The sequence below is a fragment of the Pecten maximus genome, chromosome 4 (assembly GCF_902652985.1).
Source record: "Pecten maximus chromosome 4, xPecMax1.1, whole genome shotgun sequence".
In the NCBI taxonomy this organism is placed as follows: domain Eukaryota; kingdom Metazoa; phylum Mollusca; class Bivalvia; order Pectinida; family Pectinidae; genus Pecten; species Pecten maximus.
The window spans coordinates 22,435,940-22,462,545 of record NC_047018.1 but is presented as its reverse complement, the minus strand read 5'-3'; the positions used below and the strand labels follow the sequence as shown (position 1 = coordinate 22,462,545).

The window sequence follows — 26,606 nt, the reverse complement described above, 5'->3', positions numbered from 1 at the left end:
CATAGTCCACAATGACCCAACCAACCTCATAGTCCACAATGACCCAACCAACTTCATAGTCCACAATGATCCCACTGACCTCATAGTCCACAATGATCCCACTGACCTCATAGTCCACAATGATCCCACTGACCTCATAGTCAACAATGACCCTACTGACCTCATAGTCCACAATGACCCCAATGACTGACCTCATAGTCAACAATGACCCAACCAACCTCGTAGTCCACAATGACCCCAATGACTGACCTCATAGTCAACAATGACCCAACCAACCTCGTAGTCCACAATGACCCCAATGACTGACCTCATAGTCAACAATGACCCTGCAGACCTGACCCTACTAACCTCTTATTCAACAATGACCCTAACAACCTCTTTGTCTTCAATGAACCTATCAACCTTTTTGTCCACAATGAACCTTAGAGGTCCTCACGAATAACAATTTATACTGGCCTTAACAACCTCTTATTTAGAATACCCCATGATCCAGGCTGTCTTGACACTGCTTTGTCATACAAACATATCTGATCTTACTTCATGTGTAAGTCAAGTTGTAATGTTTATATCTCTTTAAGACATTTTACACTCTTTCTTGTACATGTATCTTTTGACTAGTCTATTACTCCAGGATGATTAATGCAAATACTTGTTTGCGATTGGGATAGTTTGCCAGTTTATGAAAAGGATGCCAGGCATTTTAGTACAAGTTGCAGTCAATTGGAACATTCTATACGCATCTATTCTTGTTCCTACAGCTGGACTCGGTAACCTCTGTAAACTGGAAATACCCTCTAAACTGGATGTTTACTTGTTCCTACAGCTGGACTCGGTTACCTCTGTAAACTGGAAATACCCTCTAAACTGGATGTTTACTTGTTCCTACAGCTGGACTCGGTTACCTCTGTAAACTGGAAATACCCTCTAAACTGGATGTTTACTGTGTCTCTACAGTAATGGGTACACTTTAACAGCCAGACATTCAGTGGGATCAAACCATTAATACACGCCACATGAAGGCCGACGCCAACATCATCAGTAGTAGCCTATAAACCACCTGTAGCATACCCTATTTACACAGTTCCTTCACCTTTATATAATATAGTCAGATACCCTATTTACACAGTTCCTTCACCTCTATATAATATAGTCAGATACCCTATTTACACAGGTCCTTCACCTCTATATAATATAGTCAGATACTCTATTTACACAGTTCCTTCACCTCTATATAATATAGTCAGATACCCTATTTACACAGGTCCTTCACCTCTATATAATATAGTCAGATACTCTATTTACACAGTTCCTTCACCTCTTTATAATATAGTCAGATACCCTATTTACACAGGTCCTTCACCTCTATATAATATAGTCAGATACACCATTTACACAGGTCCTTCACCTCTATATAATATAGTCAGATACCCTATTTACACAGTTCCTTCACCTCTATATAATATAGTCAGATACCCTATTTACACAGGTCCTTCACCTCTATATAATATAGTCAGATACCCTATTTACACAGCTCCTTCACCTCTATATAATATAGTCAGATACCCTATTTACACATTACCAAGGGTAAATTGGGAAGGGCTAAATTGACCACAGGGAAGGACACAGAATGACTAGAGAGGATAGAGTGACCAGAAGGATGAGGTGACCATAATTATTGATTACAGTGATCACAAAGGGAAGTAAAGTGACCACAAGGGAAGGCAAAATGACCACAAGGGGATCCCGGAGCAAAGTGACCACATGGAAAGGTAAAGTGACCACATCAAAGTACAGAGTGACCACAAAGAGAGATAAAAGTGACCACATGGAAAGACAAAGTGACCACAAGGAAAGACATACTGACCACAAGCAAACGTAAAAATGACCATGTGGAAAGACATAATGACCACAAGGAAAGGTAAAAGTGACCATATGGAAAGGTAAAAGTGACCACATGGAAAGACATACTGACCACAAGGAAAGGTAAAAGTGACCACATGGAAAGACATAATGATCACAAGATGAATGAAAAGACAAAGTTACCTCAACAGAGGACAGAGAGGACTGAACAATGAGAGGGATGTTATTATCACTGGGAAGTCAAGACAACAAAGAGGAGAATATAACCAGAGAATGGAGGAAAGATGGAATGAACATTGGACGATTTGACCAAGGAAAGACTGCAGTAACTACAGTAAGGCAAAGATCACCAGAGACAGAGGTGTAGCTGAAGCAGCATCTTATACTTGGAATTTTACCAGTTGAGATTTTAAGGGAGAAAAACTTATTCATATATACAACAATAACAATACAAAATGGGGCATCTGGCAGCTGTTTATAGGTGTAATTAGGGCAAATCATTTTCTGCTTGTAATGTCAAGGATAATTATATTTGGAGGAAGCACATAAATTCAGAGACCAACAAGGAAATCCATGCATAGACCCATAATGGAAGCTACCAAGTATCCATATATACATAGACCATTACAGAGGGGCTACCAAGTATCCATATATACATAGACCATTACAGAGGGTTACCAAGTATCCATATATACATAGGCCATTACAGAGAGCTGCCAAGTATCTATATATACATAGACCATTACAGAGGGCTACCAAATATCCATATATACATAGACCATTACAGAGGGGCTACCAAGTATCCATATATACATAGACCATTACAGAGGGGCTACCAAGTATCCATATATACATAGACCATTACAGAGGGCTACTAAGTATCCATGTATACATAGGCCATTACAGAGGGCTACCAAGTATCCATATATACATAGGCCATTACAGAGGGTTACCAAGTATCCATATATACATAGGCCATTACAGAGGGGCTACCAAGTATCCATATATACATAGGCCATTACAGAGGGCTACCAAGTATCCATATATATATAGAACATTACAGAGGGCTACCAAGTATCCATATATATATAGAACATTACAGGGGGCTACTAAGTATCCATATATACATAGACCATCACAGAGGGGCTACCAAATATCCATATATACATAGGCCATTACAGAGGGCTACCAAGTATCCATATATACATAGGCCATTACAGAGGGGCTACCAAGTATCCATATATACATAGACCATCACAGAGGGGCTACCAAGTATCCATATATACATAGGCCATAACAGAGGGGAGGGCTACCAAGTATCCATATATACAAAGGTCATTACAGAGGGCTACCAAATATCCATAGATACATAGACCATTACAGGGGTTAACAGGTATCCATAGATACATAGATCATTACAGAGGTTAACAGGTATCCATAGATACATAAACCATTAAAAACGACAACCAGGTATCCCTATATAGGCCATTGCAGTGAGATAAAGGTGTCCATAGATGTATAATCCTGTATAAAGTCCATTACAGAGCTCATGAACAAACATAGTGATATATAGGCCATTATCCATAGATATGCCAGTACTGGAATAGACCTACTGGGTATCCATAGATATATGTATAGACTGTTTCCCAGAGTTAATGAGCATCCATAGAGTACATAGATAGCTATAATCCACAAGGTCATATGGTATAGTATAACTCCACACCTTACTGAAACATGCATACTCTGAAAATTTTGATGGAAAGTGACCTAAACACAAAAAATAATAGTTAAAAAAATATGTTATGTTACTGCACTGTATTGATGTGTGACCCTCCAAAAATTCCTGTAAGATATCAGCGTTTTATCACTATCCGTGAGTGCATGAAACAAAACTCACCTTCCCACCAACATCCAGATCCCATAATGAATTAGGATAGTGTCAACTAAGGGGACAGTTGTGTGTCCTTACTCCAGTACACTCCACCCAGGCCTGGCACACCCTACAGATCCCTTTTTATGGTCCTGTAGGCCTGACACATACAATTCCACCCTGTCATACTTATTCAGCACGTCAAGTATAGCTGTCCCAGGAAGTGTGATTATAAAACACTTCTACAAGGTAACTCCAGTGTTATTTCAAGCTTTAGAAAGAAATTCCAACATCACTCATAATAATCAAGTTATAGTCTTGTTTAGTGCAGGAAATAGTCAGATTTACCAGGAACAAATCACATTCAGAAAATGATTCTTAATTGGTAACTTGGAGTTCTATATAGGCTTCAACCTTTAGAACAGGCTCTACATCAATATACAAAATCATGTACCAACAACAAACAGCAGGTGTCTATTGTAGTTCCACACACCTCCAGAGATTGAGGTTATGTCCCAGGGCTGGCTTTCTACCTAAAACTGGCCAGAGTTCCATACACAATGCTGGTCCAGAGGCTAGGAGGCCTGGCCTTTGATTTACACTGGAGATAGGAGTTAGCACTCCATTACTACCCCAAACATCATGGATACTCCACAGGTCTACCACAGGTGAGATCTGCACTACTTCCTCTCTAAATTTTGGTCCTTTGAACATTTGTAGTGTAAGAGATCAGTAAGTATATTGTTGAAATGTCACTGGCCATATATACATCCCAGAGAGAAATTGCAACAACATCAATAATCATAGGTGAAACCATTCCACACAGTTCCAGAGTTCTGTTTGCTATAAAACCAATTAGCCCCGACTCTGTATACAAACACCGAGTTTTGGTAATGGTTTGTCAGCTCTACATGTATAGCGGTCCATTAGGGCCTGATTTTCTGCTAGCAATACAGAAACATATGAGGCGGCAGCTGGCTTTTACTAATATACCAGGTCCCAAAAGACATTTTTATATACCGTATAAAACTGTAACAAAGCCATTATTCCCAAATGTAAAAATGTTAAAGCCAGTGTGGAGTACGTATGTAATACACTAAAGCTTTGTACTGTCATTACGATCTCGGCTTTGTAATACAGGAAACCATTACAAGTTATCAAAATCTCTGATTTACAATAGAGGACAGCATACGAATTATAACAATCTCAGATTTACAATACGGGAGGGACAGTGTACAAGTTATGACAATCTCACATTTACAATACGGGACAGAGTACAAGTTATAACAATCTCACATTTACAATAGAGGACAGAGTACAAGTTATGACAATCTCAGATTTACAATACGGGAGGGACAGAGTACAAGTTATGACAATCTCAGATTTACAATACGGGAGGGACAGAGTACAAGTTATGACAATCTCAGATTTACAATACGGGACAGAGTACAAGTTATGACAATCTCAGATTTACAATACGGGACAGAGTACAAGTTATGACAATCTCACATTTACAATAGAGGACAGAGTACAAGTTATGACAATCTCACATTTACAATACGGGACAGTGTACAAGTTATGACAATCTCACATTTACAATACGGGACAGAGTACAAGTTATGACAATCTCACATTTACAATAGAGGACAGAGTACAAGTTATGACAATCTCAGATTTACAATACGGGAGGGACAGAGTACAAGTTATGACAATCTCAGATTTACAATAGAGGACAGAGTACAAGTTATGACAATCTCAGATTTACAATAGAGGACAGAGTACAAGTTATGACAATCTCAGATTTACAATAGAGGACAGAGTACAAGTTATGACAATCTCACATTTACAATAGAGGACAGTGTACAAGTTATGACAATCTCACATTTACAATACGGGAGGGACAGAGTACAAGTTATAACAATCTCACATTTACAATACGGGACAGTGTACAAGTTATGACAATCTCACATTTACAATAGAGGACAGAGTACAAGTTATGACAATCTCACATTTACAATAGAGGACAGAGTACAAGTTATGACAATCTCACATTTACAATAGAGGACAGAGTACAAGTTATGAAAATCTCAGATTTACAATACGGGACAGTGTACAAGTTATGACAATCTCACATTTACAATACGGGACAGAGTACAAGTTATGACAATCTCACATTTACAATAGAGGACAGAGTACAAGTTATGACAATCTCACATTTACAATAGAGGACAGAGTACAAGTTATGACAATCTCACATTTACAATAGAGGACAGAGTACAAGTTATGACAATCTCACATTTACAATAGAGGACAGTGTACAAGTTATGACAATCTCACATTTACAATAGAGGACAGAGTACAAGTTATGACAATCTCACATTTACAATAGAGGACAGAGTACAAGTTATGACAATCTCAGATTTACAATAGAGGACAGTGTACAAGTTATGACAATCTCACATTTACAATAGAGGACAGTGTACAAGTTATGACAATCTCACATTTACAATAGAGGACAGAGTACAAGTTATGACAATCTCACATTTACAATAGAGGACAGAGTACAAGTTATGACAATCTCAGATTTACAATAGAGGACAGAGTACAAGTTATGACAATCTCACATTTACAATAGAGGACAGTGTACAAGTTATGACAATCTCACATTTACAATAGAGGACAGAGTACAAGTTATGACAATCTCACATTTACAATACGGGAGGGACAGAGTACAAGTTATAACAATCTCAGATTTACAATACGGGACAGAGTACAAGTTATGACAATCTCACATTCACAAAACAGACATTTCCTGGAAAAATCAAAGAACCTATGAAAGTCTATATGGTAATCACTGTTTTGTTGTGATTACTAGGACAAAGACCTAGATCATACTTTACTGTAGAAAAATTAGATCCTTGCAAATCATATGGTCATATTTGTTAATAAAAGTCAAAATGAAATAGCCTAAAATAACCCACAGCTAGCAGTAAACAATGAATTCATTGAAATATAGAAAAAAATTAAGTTTCACCCGATCAAAATGTTTTTGTCATATTGAACGACATGCCAGTTGTTTTACATAGATCTACAGAACGGCATCCAATAGCCATTTTAAGTTTCATTGGTATCTGATTATTACTTTACACAAGAAGCACAGGATCTTCTTTTGGGAGGGAGCAATACTAGTACAGTAGGCCTCTTGTGTTCCCAGCACACTGTACAGAACCACACATTGATCACGCTGATGATGTTCATCATGCTGTGTGAGACAAATGTACAATCAAACCTGTGTATTCTGATATTCTGTCTGATCTGACCCCTGAGTATTTTGATATCTTGTCTTATATGACCTATGAGCACTCTGAAATCCTATCTATTCTAATCTCGGCAGTAATTTAAAATGCTGTTTATTCTGACCCCTGAACATTCCAACATCCTGCCTGATCAGACTGATGTAAATCCTGGGTATTATGATATTCTGTATATTTGTGTTCCTCAGTATTCTGACATTGTGTCAGTGCTTTTTCTGAGGCCAATATAATGAGCCCTATTCCCAAATGAAATTATTTCATACTTAAACAAATTTACAAAATCTGCAGTATAGTCTTGAAAGTTTCCTTCACAATACACTATTTTTTTCACAAAAGAAACAAAAATGTCCTATCTCAAATGGGTAAAAATGCCTTGTTGGTCTATGCTAAAATCCTTTCTATTTTGACATCCTGTCTATTCCGACCAATGGATATTACAATTTTATCTGGTGTTATCCATAGACTACAATGTGGATTTTTTGTTTGATTTAGCAAGATGTCAGATTACACAGTTTCCACTGTATGTGCCAATGATTTTGTAAGATGTCAGATTACACAGTTTCCACTGTATGTGCCATTTCAATGTGTATTTTGTTTCTACCTTTAATTCCTTTGTGTAACCAAATAATATCATACTCCAGACCCTTCCCTTGAAATGGCTAGTGTTGCCATCATTTGCCAATGACTTTAGCCTCACCTGGAACTTTCACAATTAAGCATTTGTTAGCTTGCCCCCCCCACACAGTTGTGGCTACTCAATTTCCCTAACTCATCACACCCCACAGACAAACAGATACTACACCCACCTCTGGGCTCCACAGTCTCCACAGTCGGCATCGTTTGTGGTTCTGGAGTTTCCTCTATCATGTCTCTGGCCACATTGTGGTTCTGCTGAGATTTGATTGAGCCATCATCTGGCTTCAGTACTCCTTTCTTTATCAACTCCTCACGTGTTGATCGAAGGGAAATTTTGCGTTCAAGTTCTACAATACAGCACAAACACTTATAAATATGTAGTGATCTGATTATTCATTGTTATTATTATTATTCAATATGATAATTCATATGTATCCTGCAATAAGCACAAGAGATCAATACTTAATGACCCAAAGTAAGATGGTGGGGTGGGGTGGGGTGGGGTAGGGGACAGCTGGGGTAGGGTGGGGGAGTGGGAGGGGGAGGTAGGGGACAGCTGGGGTAGGGTGGGAAGTGGGGGAGGTAGGGGACAGGTGAGGTAGGGTGGGGGAGTGGGAGTGGGAGGTAGGGGACAGCTGGGGTAGGGTGGGAAGTGGGGGAGGTAGGGGACAGCTGGGGTAGGGTGGGGGAGGTAGGAGACAGGTGAGGTAGGGTGGGGGAGTGGGGGGAGGTAAGGAACAAGTGAGGTAGGGTGGGGGAGGTAGGGGACAGGTGGGGTAGGGGGAGGGGGGGGGAGGTAGGAGACAGAGGTGGGGTGGGGGAGTGGGAAGGAGGTAGGGGACAGAGGTGGGGTGGGGGAGTGGGAAGGAGGGGTAGGGTGGGGGAGTGGTGTTCTGGGGTAGGGTGGGGGAGTGGTGTTCTGGGGTAGGGTGGCGGAGTGGTGTTCTGGGGTAGGGTGGTGGGTGGAGGATATAGCAGATAGCAGGAGAATGAATTACTGGCAGCACCTCATGACATTTCTACATAGACATGGGTTGGCTTATTACCAGACACAGGTGGCCTTATCACCAGACATAGATGGGCTTATTACCAGATATGGGTGGCCTTATTACATACATAGATGGGCTTATTACCATGCATGGTCAGGCTTGTTACTAGACATGGGTAAATGGCTTATTACTAGACAAGTTGGGCTAATTACCAAATATGACTGGGCTTATTACAGATATAGCTGGCTTATTACCATGCATGGTCAGATTTAAAACCAGACATGGGTTGGCTTATTAATTGACATGAGTGGGCTTATTACCGACATAGCCGGGCTTATTACTATGCACGGTCATGCTTATAACCAGACATGATTGGGCTTATTACCAGACATGGGTGGGCTTATTACCAGACATGGATGGGCTTATTACCAGATAAGGGTGGGCTTATTACCAGATAAGGGCTTATTACCTGACATGAGTGGGCTTATTACCAGATAAGGGTGGGCTTATTACCAGATAAGGGCTTATTCCTGGATCACACTTTTACAATCATTAACTCTCTGCTTGTATATGATGAACTCCAGCTGATATTTTTACTTTGAAAGATTATTTAATGACTGGCTTTCTGTGTTGTTTACTTAGTACAAAATCACACTGTTTTCAAGGCATACAGAAACAATCATTTCTCATCATGAAAATAGATGAAATCAAGAGGTTAAAAAAAATATTTTTCCATACATTTTTAATCGGAAAACTTAGAAATGTGAACATTTAAAGTTAAACATATTGCGGTAGAGATAGATCCTGTCGGAGTGGGATACAGAATAGAATATCATACAGTCATCTTCAGTCCGATATATATTACTTGTGACGATTCCTATTGGTAATAATGATTACCCTTTGGTTGTTAAAATACATAAACACCATAAATGTATTAATAGCTTTCAACTTACCAACAGCAGTTTTCTCTATTTTTTCGCTCTTTTTCTTCCGCTTCCATTTCCAAGGTTTGAAGAGCTTGCCGATAGAAGCAAACTTGCTTTTCCTCTCTGGGGGCGGGGTGCATGCCCCCATTGAGCCTGACTTCATCTCCCCATTCTTCTTCTTATCTACAACGACATAGAATTGAAAGACTGAGTTTCACACCAGACATTTATCAATAAGCTTATGAACTGGCTGTTACATACAAATGCCATGTACTAAGTTAAATGGGTCCTAGCTATGTTAAACAGAACAATAACAAGTCTACTCAAACTTGAGGTGTAATGTGGTAATACAAAGTCTCCCAGTAGATCCCATCTCATTATCTGTAGACATGATGAAACGAAAACCAGAAAAACATCACAGACTAAGATGGAAACTATAAGGGGACTAATCAATAGTCTGTGGTCAATTTGAATATGTTCATTTATACATAAACATAAACAATCACCTTATGACTAATATCCCCAAAATCATGAGATAATACTGTATCTCACATTATATAACAAGTATTAATTTTTTCAATTTATTACAACTTTAATACACCAGGCTGTCTGTCTGACCTGATATTGAAATACCTGTCACATTAAAACATGTCTAAAATTGTCCATGATTAAGTATAGCTTCATGTGTGAAAGCAGTTTTTATATGGGAAGGGAGATAACTCCAATAAGTTTGCCTTCCTCCACTAAAGTGTTACAAAAACACCAGACAGGCACCTATAGTTGTTACTATGTCAGACGATCCCTAACACATCATCAAATATGCAGGTTAATCACATTTATTGGTAAGCGTTGCTATAACATCATGTTCCAGAGGTAGACTGGATGATAGGTCAAGTCACACTCACTCACACTATCTTAAGGTTCATTCTGCTATTAACATGAACCTAGACATGCAACCAGCCTCAAGTCTTCTACAAACTTGTTCTCCCTTTTCTAACTTATAATGGGAAAACAACATCCAAGAGATCAAAATTAAAGGTTTTTTCAAAAGCATTTTCCTTTAAAAATTCACATTTTTTCTATTGAGTGTCAGTAAAAATGCCATCTTCAATAAATACTAGTGCAAATTCCAGGTCTAAGGAGGTTGAACCTTATTCCTTTGTTCATTTTTAAATTCCAAAAAATATTCTTTATTAATATTCTAGTTTCTTCTCCAGGATGTCTTCCAATATGTACAGTTTCATTGAAACTTCACCAATAAAGGCCTGAATTTGAAGATCAAAGAACGTTTTGCACTTTAATGTACATTTTTCCATGTGTAAGATTAATCTTTATTAGATCTACATGTGCAGTTGGAATACATGTAGAAAATTGGTACATTCCACATGAAAAGTTATGAATGAGAGTACAGCCTTCAACAAAGCCTTTAGCATTTTTGCCAAACTCTAATTTACATTCACATTTTCATACTGGTGTGTACTGCATAACAATTTATGTTGATTTGATCTGTATTTACTTTGATATTTGCAACATAAAGAAATGACAACGGCAACACAAATTCCTGTTTATTGTCTAACTATAATTTTTACCATTTTTCGCAGGACAAATTAGGAAGTTCAGGAAAATCTAATTCAGTATAATTATATAACATTTGTTGGTGTTTTTATAATACAAATCACTTAAAATCAGCTAAACTTAATTTTTCATGGTTATCAAATTCTAAAAAAATATATTTGTAAGAATTGGGATTTCATAAAATCATCAATTAAATCTTAATCTTTTTAATTACCCTAAATACATAAAATATCTATTTCATTTTCTGTGTCTTTTTTAATTTATTCAACATACTCCTTTGAATTACTTTTTTTTACCAAATAATGTCACCAAGGAAGATGAGACAGCAAGGTGAGGGTGTATCTTTCATTGTTAGGGGTCTGTCATCCAGGCAACTCAGGTGATTTGCATTTCTTTTCATAAAATTTCTGTCATTTAATATTCAAAATTAATGTTGCAACATAGATTGCCCTGAATACTCTGAACATTGTCCCTGAATATTCTTAACATCATTCCTGAATATTCTGAACATTCTCTGAATAAATACTTCTTAACATTTAACATCGTCCCTGCATATTGTTAACATCGTAACTGAATATTATCTACAGTACCATTATGGGCAAGACAGAAGATGAAAAAGTTAAATTGATTTTGGTTAATGCTATGCAAATTGATAACCAGTCAATTTGAAACAAATGAGGAACAGGAGATAAACGTTGCCCCATGGTATAAGCTGAATTGTGTATGTCCTTTGGGCAGGTGAGCTGGCTTACTGAGGTGTTGTACAGTAGAAATGTAACCTGTACACTTGAGTAATGAGCAGCTGAGAAAAAGCCTATCCTAGCTATACCTGTGTCACACCTGATTTGAGGTGATGACGATTGACCTAATTTTACCTGTAGCCTCCACCAGTGCATCACTACCTACATACAAAGAGCCAGATAGATAAACGACACATCTACAGTAAAGTTCCTCGCTATACCTTTCATTATCCCTTGACACACCTGTAACAATCTGAACATCGAGACAAACCTGTGACGACCTCAGACGCAGGTGACCGTGACAATGAATACAAAGACTTTATGGAGGGTACAGTGTGGGAAAACATATTACAATCAAGTTTAAGACGATCGCAATTCAATATAATATTGAGGACAGATATCTCACACAAATAGTAACTTTCCTCATAAAACTGACAGAAAATTGACAGAAAATCATTACCCACAGATCAATCAGATATGAAATATAATATGCCTTTCTCATTTCACTAATGAGAATATTTAGTACTTCTGTATTTTCTTTTCAACAACTTTAAGCAAGAGCTATTAAAAGTGTTTAACACTATTTCAAACTGTTGTAAATATATTCTTAAAATTTAAATTTTTACCCATCTTATATTTTTGACAACTGAAATTGGAAATATACCTGTTTTGGCCTTTAATCAGCAATTGATGGCCATGGACTTATACTTATATCAACATTGTCTATGTACCTGTACACTATATACTTATATCACCATCGTCTATGTACCTATACACTATATACTTATATCACCATTGTCTACACGTACCCAAACACTATACTTATATCACCGTTGTTCTAAATCAGCTGCTATTACTCAGTAGGGTTAAATATCTTTAAATTCTTATAACCTTCAACTAGAAAAAACTTTTCATTTCCTCTCTGTACGTTATCAGTAAATCAGACTCTACTTTGTATAGGGTTAACATGTGTGGGTCAGGAGAAACTGCAACATAACCTTACCATGGTCACAGATGCTTAACCCTGATAGCACACACATTGGGAACTGATACTTGAATCAAGTATAGAGTTGAATGTTAGGGTAAAGGCAGTCTGCATGGTTCAGAATAAATACAAACAGGCCAGGTATCAGTGTTCATGTTCCAGGTGATCGTGTCTGGAATACTTGTATAATTTCATCATAATACATATGGAAGATGAAGAAGAGCAAAGCAATGAAGCATGACAGAGGGAAAATGGTGACAGAAAGCAATGAAGCATGACAGAGGGAAAATGGTGACAGAAAGCAATGAAGCATGACAGAGAAATGGTGAGAGAGCAAAGTATAGTAAACTATAAATTGTGGAAACATATTTTGATTTATATTTCTTCCTGACAGGTCTACACAATGGTCACCTGAACTGAATGCTAGAACTGCTATTGGTAGAAATCTGGGTCAAGGTTATTTATAAGACTATTTTTTGGTCAACTCTTCAATAAGCTACAGGTCATATAGTAATATGCTATTATTCATGCTTTGAACAATTCTGACTTACGATCTTGCATTAGAATTCCTTTATTTACACAACTGAAAAGCTCTCTATCCTAACATTAGCTAGAAACCAAATATATCATGACTACAGGTTTGATGGTTATAGATATTTAAAACCCAGCAGACACACAGCAGACAAAAGAGGTCAAACATTTGTGTTTGATACTTCAGTTTAAGAATCTGGGTAAGGGTTATATTTCAGTAGTTTAAGAAGTCATATCATATAAAGTGTCTTTGTAAAAGTAGTGTAATTTCCGACCATAGGTATAATAACGTAGAGCCGAGGTCTGACCTAGCAAGACCCTTATAATCTCTTCATAAATATACAATCCTTATAGGCTGTGCTGGCCAGTCTTCAAATCAGGCTAAACACATACAGTTTATATGGTCATGATTATGACACACACTACTGACACATATGTAACATACACCCTTAACTTTCTGTGATATATTGCCCAGTAATAAGTATCTGTCAAAACACTTGTCCAAATCATTACTTTGTTATTTTTATATCAATGTTGTTGAACAGTCCATAATAAAAAGATAATGGAAAAGGCTATTGACACTATCCTGTTTCTCCATTTACAGAACCAGTGCTTGTACAACGACCTGTGAACGTGGTAAGATTTACCTGTACCAGAGGTTCATAATGCCTTACCTAGATTGCTTTTGTCCCGTTGATCATCAATGGACAGTTGATAGCTGTCGGCTTTATGTAATAAATAGTCCAAGAGAACAGCCATGCTCTAGTGTCATGGATAAGGCCACACATGGCCCGAGTTATAAACCTATAATTAATTACTCAATCCTTCAAGGCACAGGGAAAATCCATGGCGGCCAGTAATAGGTTTAATACTGTACATGGCGGTGGTCAGGTGTCAGAAGGAGACCTTAATGCTATAATATGACAACAGCATTACCAGCTGGTTAAGTGATTTCCCTTTACTTCAATTATACCACATCCTACCACATATTGAAAAGATCCTTTCATATAACAGTACATCTACACCTGCAAGTCATGCACATTGAAAAAATATCTTAAATACCTTCAATGGAGTAATAGAAATTTTGCGTAAGGCAGGTAAATAATTTGAAGTGTGAATACGGAGTTGCATTTTTTAAATAGAATAGCAGATCTAGATAAACTGACAAAATGAAAAGAATATAAGGAAGAACAGAGAAGTATCATATATCAATTATATAAATATAGTACTGTACAACTTATCGTTAGTGAAGAAACACAACCTCATTCATTCAACTTATCAACCCCTTATAGTAGTTTTTGTACGAATTCTCAAGATGAATTCTGATAAATTTCCTTAATTCCCCCCCCCAGTTTTGAACTTAGAGTCAGATATATCCAAAGGATTTTTTTCAGCTTTATAATTCAAGATTCTTAAGAGAGTGACCAGCAGCCCTATTTCTATTCAATCTGATTTCATTTTAATTCAATGTATAGAGCTGTATATGTATGTAGGTGTGATATACACCTACACACAGACTTAATCATAATTACTCAATTGTTTCCATCCCATTGAGTATAAAATGATAATTACATAAACGTCTATACATTGTGAGACTGACAGCTTCATAGAGATATATTATAGTACATATTTAATGGTCAAATTACACTTGGAAGGATCTTTTTGAGTGACAGTACAAGAAACTAATTGATTATTCAATCTAGAAATATACATTTTTTTTAGCTGATTATTAATTATAGCATATAACCATGACACACGTATAGATTTTACATGATATATTTAAGAAATAATTAACGATGATTCGTGTATTGTTGCAGGATATACAACGAGGACTAGGATATTTTGCAATTAAATTAATACGAAGGCGGCCTTCGTTATTAATTAAATTGCAAAATATCCTAGTCCTCGTTGTATATCCTGCAACAATACACGAGTCAAAGTTGATTATTTCTATTCTACCATGTACTGTTTAGTTCTGAGATCTACCTCTTCCTAATAGAAAAACGGCAAAGAAACCTCGGGAAAACCTTGTAATTTTTTTTTTTTAGTATTGCATTTTTTGTTGATAAAGTATATATTTCTTTACATGCACTACAGTACTACAATCAAGAACATCTATCATATGGCATTGATTTTTTAAAATTAAAAAAAAAGGGATGAAAAAAAAAGCGGCCTTCGTAGGATTCGAACTCGTGTCGTGATAAAAAAAATAATGAACGACTAACCCATTAGCCCACTCGGCTACAGTAACCATATTAATGATGGGTGACACCCATGACTCACGAGCGTGTATTATTGACACGAGCGTGTATTATTGGAAAATAATACAAGGTTTTAAACCAATCAAAACTGGCATTGCATAGCAAACATGGTAGAAATATATATGTATACCATGTTCTCTGTATACACACAGCAATGTCAGAAAATTGTATATTCCCTGAAAAATTGACATTTTATTCCAAGTTGGTAAATTATAATTATACTGGAAGGAGTTATGACCACAAAAAGGCTATATATATATACACTGTATATATAACACATTATACAGCAAAGGACTTACAGTCAGTCCAACCAGGAAATATTACTTGGTCTATTAAATGACACACTTAAACAAAATCAAAGTTGATTAATATCCATGAATTAATTATCATAGTATTATTATCTAGCAACACTTCACTGTGGTCAGAAATTAACATCTATCCCAGGTTACACTTGAAGAGTAAATATTGAAGTTAATTACCATGATGTTAGGTCATTATTAAATAAAAAATTCTCCTGAAAAATAACAGTTGATCCTTACATAGGTACAATGTATTATCAGGTAAAATGAATTACTAAGATTTATACAAATTGAACACACAATTTTATCTCCAGCATTTACCCACTGATGGTGATATGATTATCAGAGGATTCAGGTAGGGATGGTTTAAAGGCCACCCGACTTTACTTCCACCTCTCTAAAGACAGTTTGAATTTGTCAGTATTTAAAATGATACAGAGAAGAATGACACATATTGATAATGACAGATCTACAGATTGACTGGAGGATACACCTATATATGTTACCTGGCAGTATCTGTGGGGGCTTATAAAAATAAGGCTACAATCTGGACCAAGTCCATTTTACCCAAGGTACAATGTTGTGTGTTTATCTAGCAGAACAAATAAGATCGATAGTTTGTTGTGGACTGATGTGTCCCAGGTCCAGATTGCTAATAAATAAATTGACATTTGTACTAAACAAACACAGATAAGTTGTGTTTACCAAGCCACCGTCAGTTATAGTCTGCATATACAATCAAACCTGTCCATAAAGGCCACTCCAGGGAGCAGAGAAAAGTGGTCTCTATAGATAGGTGACCTTTTTATATATATATAAATATTTGTATACATTCAAATCTGTCCTTATGGCTACCTCTTATGTAACAAATAACTTGTCTATAAAGGTCAACACAAAGGAAGTATTCTATATAGACAGGTGACCTTTATAGAAATATTTGTATACATTCAAACCTGTCCTTATGACTACCTCTTATGTAACAAATAACTTGTGTACAAAGGCCACACCTTTGGGTTCCAATGCATGATTAGATGAATCTATATATAGGCCACCTGCCTATAAAGGCCACTTTTCTCTACTCCCTTAATTTGTCTTTATTGACTGTTTTTACTGTACAATAAATGGTGTTATATCTCAATAAAGTTGGCAAAAGACCTTGATAAAGTTGGGGAAAAAAACCCTCAATTAAACGGGTTATAATTCTAAATAAAGTTGGTTAGAAATCTCAATAAAGTTGGCAAAAGACCTCAATAAAGCTGGTTATGAATCTCATTAACAAAATGATTCATATTATCAAGAAGGAAATTATCAAATGTTGGAATAAGAATTATTTCTTCAAAGAACAAATATGTACATTAACAATTCAGAGATTATCAATAATGCTAGGTCCAGAATAACTATAAAACAAACCTTTACGGAGGATAAACCAAGTACGCCGACCAATAGCGAGGAGAGTTCCACTCATCTTGTGTGATATTTAACACAAGATTCACTTCATAATCTTACATCTCAGGTGAAATCTTAGGCACAAAGTCCTTAAAAACACAGTGTATCTGCATAAACATGCATAAATCCATTGTCACATTCACTTGAACAACAAAATATAAGAAACCAGGAAGAAAGCACTACATCCACTACTTGACACCATATATTCCTTACACAAAATATATACCGATTTATACATGCTGTAGGGCACTCACCGGTCAGTGTTGTTGTCGCCTTGTAACTGACCTTACACACATAGCACCTTCAGGAAACAAATGACCTCTGCAGGTCATTAATGAAATTAGACATCCACACCAGTTACTGACCAGTGGCCAGTAAGATTACATAAATTTCTCAAGAGAGCTGGTGAGTCAGGTGACCCCTAGGGAGTGATGCATTGACTTTTATTGAAGATAAACTAATTACTTGTCTCCTAAAGGCTGACCCAGTCTGGTATCCTTCAGCACCTCAGAGGTGGTATAACAGGGTGCCACAAGGTCAGTTTAACACACTGACTAGATACATGACACAGTGCCACATTGTAATTACATCATTAGAGAAGTGGTATAATTATACTAATTAACAAACACCATGTCTATAAGCCTTAACTGCATTTCAAGGCATGCTAGCAGAAAAAATGTCTGAAATGTTTATCTGTTTCCATGGCAACAAAAATGGTTGAAAACTAAATGATCAGCTAAATATTGAAATATCACGTCCTTTTATTGCGATATCTTCAATGCTGAGTTAACTTAAGGTATAGAATTTGTGTAAACGGGTAAATACCATTACTTATATGACCATAAGAACATCATAGTTAGACTGAAATTGCCTATTCTATCTGTGTATACCATCAGGGGGACGACACCACTCAAAATGGCTATTCTATCTATGTATACCATCAGGGGGACGACACCACTCAAATTGGCTATTCTATCTATGTATACCATCAGGGGGACGACACCACTCAAAATGGCTATTCTATCTGTGTATACCATCAGGGGGACGACATACACCACTCAAAATGGCTATTCTATCTGTGTATACAATCAGGGGGACGACACCACTCAAAAATGGCTCTTCTATCTGTGTATACCATCAGGGGACGACATACACCACTCAAAATGGCTATTCTATCTATGTATACCATCAGGGGGACGACACCACTCAAAATGGCTATTCTATCTATGTATACCATCAGGGGGACGACATCACTCAAAATGGCTATTCTATCTATGTATACCATCAGGGGGATGACACCACTCAAAATGGCTATTCTATCTGTGTATACAATCAGGGGGACGACATCACTCAAAATGGCTATTCTATCTGTGTATACCATCAGGGGGACGACACCACTCAAAATGGATATTCTATCTGTGTATACCATCAAGGGGACAACACCACTCAAAATGGCTATTCTATCTGTGTATACCATCAGGGGACGACATACACCACTCAAAATGGCTATTCTATCTATCTATACCATCAGGGGACGACATACACCACTCAAAATGGCTATTCTATCTGTGTATACCATCAAGGGGACAACACCACTCAAAAATGGTTATTCGATCTGTGTATACCATCAGGGGACGACATACACCACTCAAAATGGCTATTCTATCTGTGTATACAATCAGGGGGATGACACCACTCAAAATGGCTATTCTATCTGTGTATACCATCAGGGGACGACATACACCACTCAAAATGGCTATTCTATCTATTATACCATCAGGGGGACGACACCACTCAAAATGGCTATTCTATCTATGTATACCATCAGGGGACGACACCACTCAAAATGGCTATTCTATCTATGTACACCATCGGGGGGATGCCACCACTCAAATTGGCTATTCTATCTATGTATACCAGAATTTATTATCTTTATTACATATGGAGACAACACACATTGGTTGTACCAGACCTTTTTTCCTTATTGAGGAGAACAAAACATGCAATGCATGTCCAGCAGTTTTTGTCCTTATTTACAGGAAAAGGACTCTGTCATGACTAGTTATCTCCCCTGCAACTTAACTAGAAGATGCACAGATGCACAGTTCATAGGCAATGCTCTATGGAGTCTGGCTCTGATCAGCAAATGTAAATATACAAGGGTATGTCTGTAATGGTTTAAGACACATCAGTAGAACATTTATTTACTCAAGTCTTATCATGGAATCAAAGTCTATTTGTCTACAGCAATTTTCTATCAATCAGCTCCAGTAATAGCTCAGAGAGAAATGCCAGAAAACAAATCAGAGAGTGTGATTCTGGCTTTGTTATCAGGAATAAGGTCAAAGGTCAAGGTGAGATTGTTAGTGATACCACATCAATGTATCAAAGTCTATACAAACCACATTAAGTATAGTTAGCACACTGCTATACACAAACCATATTCAACATAGTTAGCACACTGCTATACACAAACCACATTAAGTATAGTTAGCACACTGCTATATACAAACCATATTCAACATAGTTAGCACACTGCTATACACAAACCATATTCAACATAGTTAGCACACTGCTATACACAAACCACATTAAGTATAGTTAGCACACTGCTATACACAAACCATATTCAACATAGTTAGCACATTGCCATACACAAACCATGTTTAGCAGTTAGCGCACTACCATACACAAACCATGTTTAGCAGTTAGCACACTACCATACACAAACCATATTCAGCATAGTTAGCACACTGCTATACACAAACCATGTTAGCATAGTTAGCACACTGCCATACACAAACCATGTTATTATAGTTAGCACATTGCCATACACAAACCATGTTAGCATTGTTAGCATACAGAAATACACAAACCATGTTATTATAGTTAGCACATTGCCATACACAAACCATGTTAGCATTGTTAGCATACAGAAATACACTAACCAAATTTAGCCTAGTAAGTATGCTGTTACACATATACTCAAAACCTATTCAGCCTTAGAGTTATCATGCTGTCATTTAGAAGCAAACTACCCAGTATATATATAATGGATGGGGACACTAATTAGGTCAAATATGATATGTATACTGACATGCCAAATCAGTAATTAGGGATGGTTTACTAGATTTCTTTTCATCTTCAATCTCCTGGCTTATGTTAACAACAAATCTTTTATCAAATTTCCTAGCATGTAGGGAAGGGACTTAAGAACTTCATTGCTGTTTCATTTTCAATTATGAAATTCATGGAAAATTTCAACAGCCGTATAATACTGCACAAGGATGATGGAACAATGCCAAAATCACAAAAGAACAGATTCTAAACATCACTTTCCTCCCCCCCCCCCCTTTTTTTTTTCTAAAACAACATCCTACTGTATCAGTAATTAGACATGTACACCTAACAATACAGTCTAGATCAGATCGGCCTACCACAAAAGCTCAGTTATCTTTAACGAGGTGAGGTACAGATTGGTAGAAGCTTCTGTAATTTAGACAAAGATCAGGCTTCAATTTGAATCAGAGTTTTACTGCAGAAATTTTTCGGAAAACTGTGATGAGAACAATGAATAATAAATGGATTTTTTTTCAGTCATGTAAACCCATGACCTTTGTAGCTAACTACTGATGAGGTTTCCATAATACTTCACTTTCTGATCATGGGTGACTGAGTTAAATACAACTTATTAAGAAATTTCTAGTCAAAATGACTATTTTTAATAATATCTTGCCAATTCTCAAAAACCTCCAAAATGTCTTGTGTTTATCAAGAACCGGATCATTGTTATCATATCCTCTATCTTTGTCCTAATTTTAGTTACATACCAAATTTGGTTGCCGTAGTAGTACTTATACTTTCTGAGAAATTGAGCCAAACACAATCTTAGCTGGCCAACAATGACAGAAAATAGCACTTGATTACCACTTTAACTCCTCCATCATGGCAAAGAAAACCACAGCCATGATTTCATCATGTGCAATTGAATCTATATACAATATCCATTCTCATTGTTTGCTTTAACCTTAAAACCTGTACACATACCAATATATTTACATCGTAACTTCCTACACTAATGCCACAATAAGAAATTGTGTTCATAGGACTGTAAATGAAATGGGATCAGTGTCATTTTGACAGCTGTCTTTTCCTCCCTCATTACAACCATCCACAGGAAAGTGTAAACCTTGTAGGTTTCACGTAGCTGTCCAAGGACAAAATCACATTGATGAAAAAAAAACTTCTACAAATATGAGGGAACATATGTAGATCAAAAACAAAGATGAAATCATACAGGGTAAGGAAAATAGAGAGAACAAAGTACAATGAAACTGATAAACAAGTCCTGAATTCTGCTCAAAATTACATATATTCCAGAACTGTATAAGGACTTTCAGATGTAACAAGACATTTCCTCGGGTCCCATGGAATTCTTTATAAAAACAATTTTATTGTATATATATAACAGAAATTATATTCAGTATTCATTATCATGCCTGTACATGAACCAATAAGATGTTGTACATGAACCAGTAAGATGATGTACATGAACCAATAAAATGCTGTACATGAACCAATAAGATGATGTATATGAACCAATACAATGCTGTACATGAACCAGTTAGATGATGTACATAAACCAATTAGATGCTGTATATGAACCAATAAGATAAAATACATGAACCAGTAAGATGCTGTACATGAACCTGTAAGATGCTGTACAGGAACCAGTAAGATACTGTACATGAACCAGTAAGATACTGTACAGGAACCAGTAAGATACTGTATATGAACCAGTAAGATACTGTACACGAACCAGTAAGATACTGTACACGAACCAGTAAGATACTGTACATGAAGTCATGAACCAATAAGGTACTGTATATGAACCAATTAGATGCTGTATATGAACCAATTAGATGCTGTATATGAACCAATTAGATGCTGTACATGAACCAGTAAGATGCTGTACATGAACCAGTAAGATGCTGTACATGAACCAGTAAGATACTGTACATGAACCAGTAAGATACTGTATATGAACCAATAAGATAAAATACATGAACCAGTAAGATGCTGTACATGAACCAGTAAGATGCTGTACATGAACCAGTAAGATGCTGTACATGAACCAGTAAGATACTGTACATGAACCAGTAAGATACTGTATATGAACCAATAAGATAAAATACATGAACCAGTAAGATACTGTACATGAACCAGTAAGATACTGTATATGAACCAATAAGATAAAATACATGAACCAGTAAGATACTGTACATGAACCAGTAAGATGCTGTACATGAACCAATAAGATAAAATACATGAACCAGTAAGATACTGTACATGAACTAGTAAGATACTGTATATGAACCAATAAGATAAAATACAGGAACCAGTAAGATACTGTACATGAACCAATAAGATAAAATACATGAACCAGTAAGATGCTGTACATGAACCTGTAAGATGCTGTACAGGAACCAGTAAGATACTGTACAGGAACCAATAAGATAAAATACATGAACCAGTAAGATGCTGTACATGAACCTGTAAGATGCTGTACAGGAACCAGTAAGATACTGTACATGAACCAGTAAGATGCTGTACATGAACCAGTAAGATACTGTACACGAACCAGTAAGATACTGTACATGAACCAGTAAGATAAAATACATGAACCAGTAAGATGCTGTACATGAACCTGTAAGATACTGTACAGGAACCAGTAAGATACTGTACATGAACCAGTAAGATGCTGTACATGAACCAGTAAGATACTGTACATGAACCAGTAAGATACTGTACATGAACCAGTTAGATACTGTACATGAACCAGTAAGATACTGTACAGGAACCAGTAAGATGCTGTACATGAACCAGTAAGATACTGTACACGAACCAGTAAGATACTGTACATGAACCAGTAAGATAAAATACATGAACCAGTAAGATGCTGTACATGAACCTGTAAGATACTGTACAGGAACCAGTAAGATACTGTACATGAACCAGTAAGATGCTGTACATGAACCAGTAAGATGCTGTACATGAACCAGTAAGATACTGTACATGAACCAATAAGATAAAATACATGAACCAGTAAGATGCTGTACATGAACCTGTAAGATGCTGTACAGGAACCAGTAAGATACTGTACATGAACCAGTAAGATACTGTACACGAACCAGTAAGATACTGTACATGAAGTCATGAACCAATAAGGTACTGTATATGAACCAATTAGATGCTGTATATGAACCAATTAGATGCTGTATATGAACCAGTAAGATGCTGTATATGAACCAGTAAGATGCTGTACAGGAACCAGTAAGATACTGTACATGAACCAGTAAGATGCTGTACATGAACCAGTAAGATGCTGTACATGAACCAGTAAGATACTGTACACGAACCAGTAAGATACTGTACATGAAGTCATGAACCAATAAGGTACTGTATATGAACCAATTAGATGCTGTATATGAACCAATTAGATGCTGTATATGAACCAATTAGATGCTGTACATGAACCAGTAAGATGCTGTACATGAACCAGTAAGATGCTGTACATGAACCAGTAAGATACTGTACATGAACCAGTAAGATACTGTATATGAACCAATAAGATAAAATACATGAACCAGTAAGATGCTGTACATGAACCAGTAAGATGCTGTACATGAACCAGTAAGATGCTGTACATGAACCAGTAAGATACTGTACATGAACCAGTAAGATACTGTATATGAACCAATAAGATAAAATACATGAACCAGTAAGATACTGTACATGAACCAGTAAGATACTGTATATGAACCAATAAGATAAAATACATGAACCAGTAAGATACTGTACATGAACCAGTAAGATGCTGTACATGAACCAATAAGATAAAATACATGAACCAGTAAGATACTGTACATGAACTAGTAAGATACTGTATATGAACCAATAAGATAAAATACAGGAACCAGTAAGATACTGTACATGAACCAATAAGATAAAATACATGAACCAGTAAGATGCTGTACATGAACCTGTAAGATGCTGTACAGGAACCAGTAAGATACTGTACAGGAACCAATAAGATAAAATACATGAACCAGTAAGATGCTGTACATGAACCTGTAAGATGCTGTACAGGAACCAGTAAGATACTGTACATGAACCAGTAAGATGCTGTACATGAACCAGTAAGATACTGTACACGAACCAGTAAGATACTGTACATGAACCAGTAAGATAAAATACATGAACCAGTAAGATGCTGTACATGAACCTGTAAGATACTGTACAGGAACCAGTAAGATACTGTACATGAACCAGTAAGATGCTGTACATGAACCAGTAAGATACTGTACATGAACCAGTAAGATACTGTACATGAACCAGTTAGATACTGTACATGAACCAGTAAGATACTGTACAGGAACCAGTAAGATGCTGTACATGAACCAGTAAGATACTGTACACGAACCAGTAAGATACTGTACATGAACCAGTAAGATAAAATACATGAACCAGTAAGATGCTGTACATGAACCTGTAAGATACTGTACAGGAACCAGTAAGATACTGTACATGAACCAGTAAGATGCTGTACATGAACCAGTAAGATGCTGTACATGAACCAGTAAGATACTGTACATGAACCAATAAGATAAAATACATGAACCAGTAAGATGCTGTACATGAACCTGTAAGATGCTGTACAGGAACCAGTAAGATACTGTACATGAACCAGTAAGATACTGTACACGAACCAGTAAGATACTGTACATGAAGTCATGAACCAATAAGGTACTGTATATGAACCAATTAGATGCTGTATATGAACCAATTAGATGCTGTATATGAACCAGTAAGATGCTGTATATGAACCAGTAAGATGCTGTACAGGAACCAGTAAGATACTGTACATGAACCAGTAAGATGCTGTACATGAACCAGTAAGATGCTGTACATGAACCAGTAAGATACTGTACACGAACCAGTAAGATACTGTACATGAAGTCATGAACCAATAAGGTACTGTATATGAACCAATTAGATGCTGTATATGAACCAATTAGATGCTGTATATGAACCAATTAGATGCTGTACATGAACCAGTAAGATGCTGTACATGAACCAGTAAGATGCTGTACATGAACCAGTAAGATACTGTACATGAACCAGTAAGATACTGTACAGGAACCAGTAAGATACTGTACATGAAGTCATGAACCAATAAGGTACTGTATATGAACCAATTAGATGCTGTATATGAACCAATTAGATGCTGTATATGAACCAATTAGATGCTGTACATGAACCAGTAAGATGCTGTACATGAACCAGTAAGATGCTGTACATGAACCAGTAAGATACTGTACATGAACCAGTAAGATACTGTACAGGAACCAGTAAGATACTGTACATGAACCAGTAAGATACTGTACAGGAACCAGTAAGATGCTGTATATGACCCAATAAATATACAATGCTGTACAGAAGGCACTACAATAGGTATATCCCCAGTTTGCTTTAACATATATATGTATTACCATAGCAGCCTCAAAATTATCTATTTCGGAGAAACAGAAAAGTTTTACCAGGAACATTACATCACTGCTCTGATGTGTTCTGCTTAAACCAATGCTTGATAACCTTTGACCTTGAGCTCTAGTTCCACATGACCTTGCATCAACACATGCTTCATTTTAACAGCTTAGGCATGGCAGTATCAAAGATAGATTAATCTTTGACTGTTCCATCTATCAGTTTCCAGTGTTCTAACGTGATGCATGCTTCATATGACAGCTTATCAGGAACTTAACTAATATTAACAGTTGTTTGAGAGTTACAAAGTGATGACCTGAGCTAATGTAAGCCAATGTTAGAATGACGTCATGACACAGCCTAACAGTTGTAGGACATCATGACACAATCTAACAATTGTATGATGTCATGACACAATCTAACAGTTGTAGGACGTCATGACACAAGCTAACAGTTGTAGGACGTCATGATACAATCTAACAGTTGTAGGACATCATAACACAATATACCAATTATATGACGTCATGACACAAGCTAACAGTTGTAGGACGTCATGACATAACCTAACAGTTGTAGGACATCATGACACAAGCTAACAGTTGTACGACATCATGACACAATCTAACA

The 26,606-nt window shown here is 36.7% G+C and overlaps 1 protein-coding gene across 4 annotated transcripts in view; it reads right to left on the bottom strand.

Moving 5' to 3' along the window:
* The window catches only part of LOC117325521 (phosphatase and actin regulator 1-like), an 87,180-nt gene that overhangs the window by 34,434 nt on the left and 26,140 nt on the right, over positions 1 to 26,606 (bottom strand). For 2 of the 4 annotated variants that reach the window (XM_033881798.1, XM_033881801.1), the window contains exons 2-3: positions 9,623 to 9,778; positions 7,851 to 8,027 (exon numbers count right to left, since the gene is read on the bottom strand). In XM_033881798.1, coding sequence (XP_033737689.1) covers positions 7,851 to 8,027; positions 9,623 to 9,778 — 333 coding nt within the window. Of the gene's footprint in view, positions 1 to 7,850; positions 8,028 to 9,622; positions 9,779 to 14,100; positions 14,279 to 17,396; positions 17,643 to 26,606 lie in introns of those variants that run through there. The other 2 variants (XM_033881800.1, XM_033881799.1) reach the window with 2 other exon arrangements.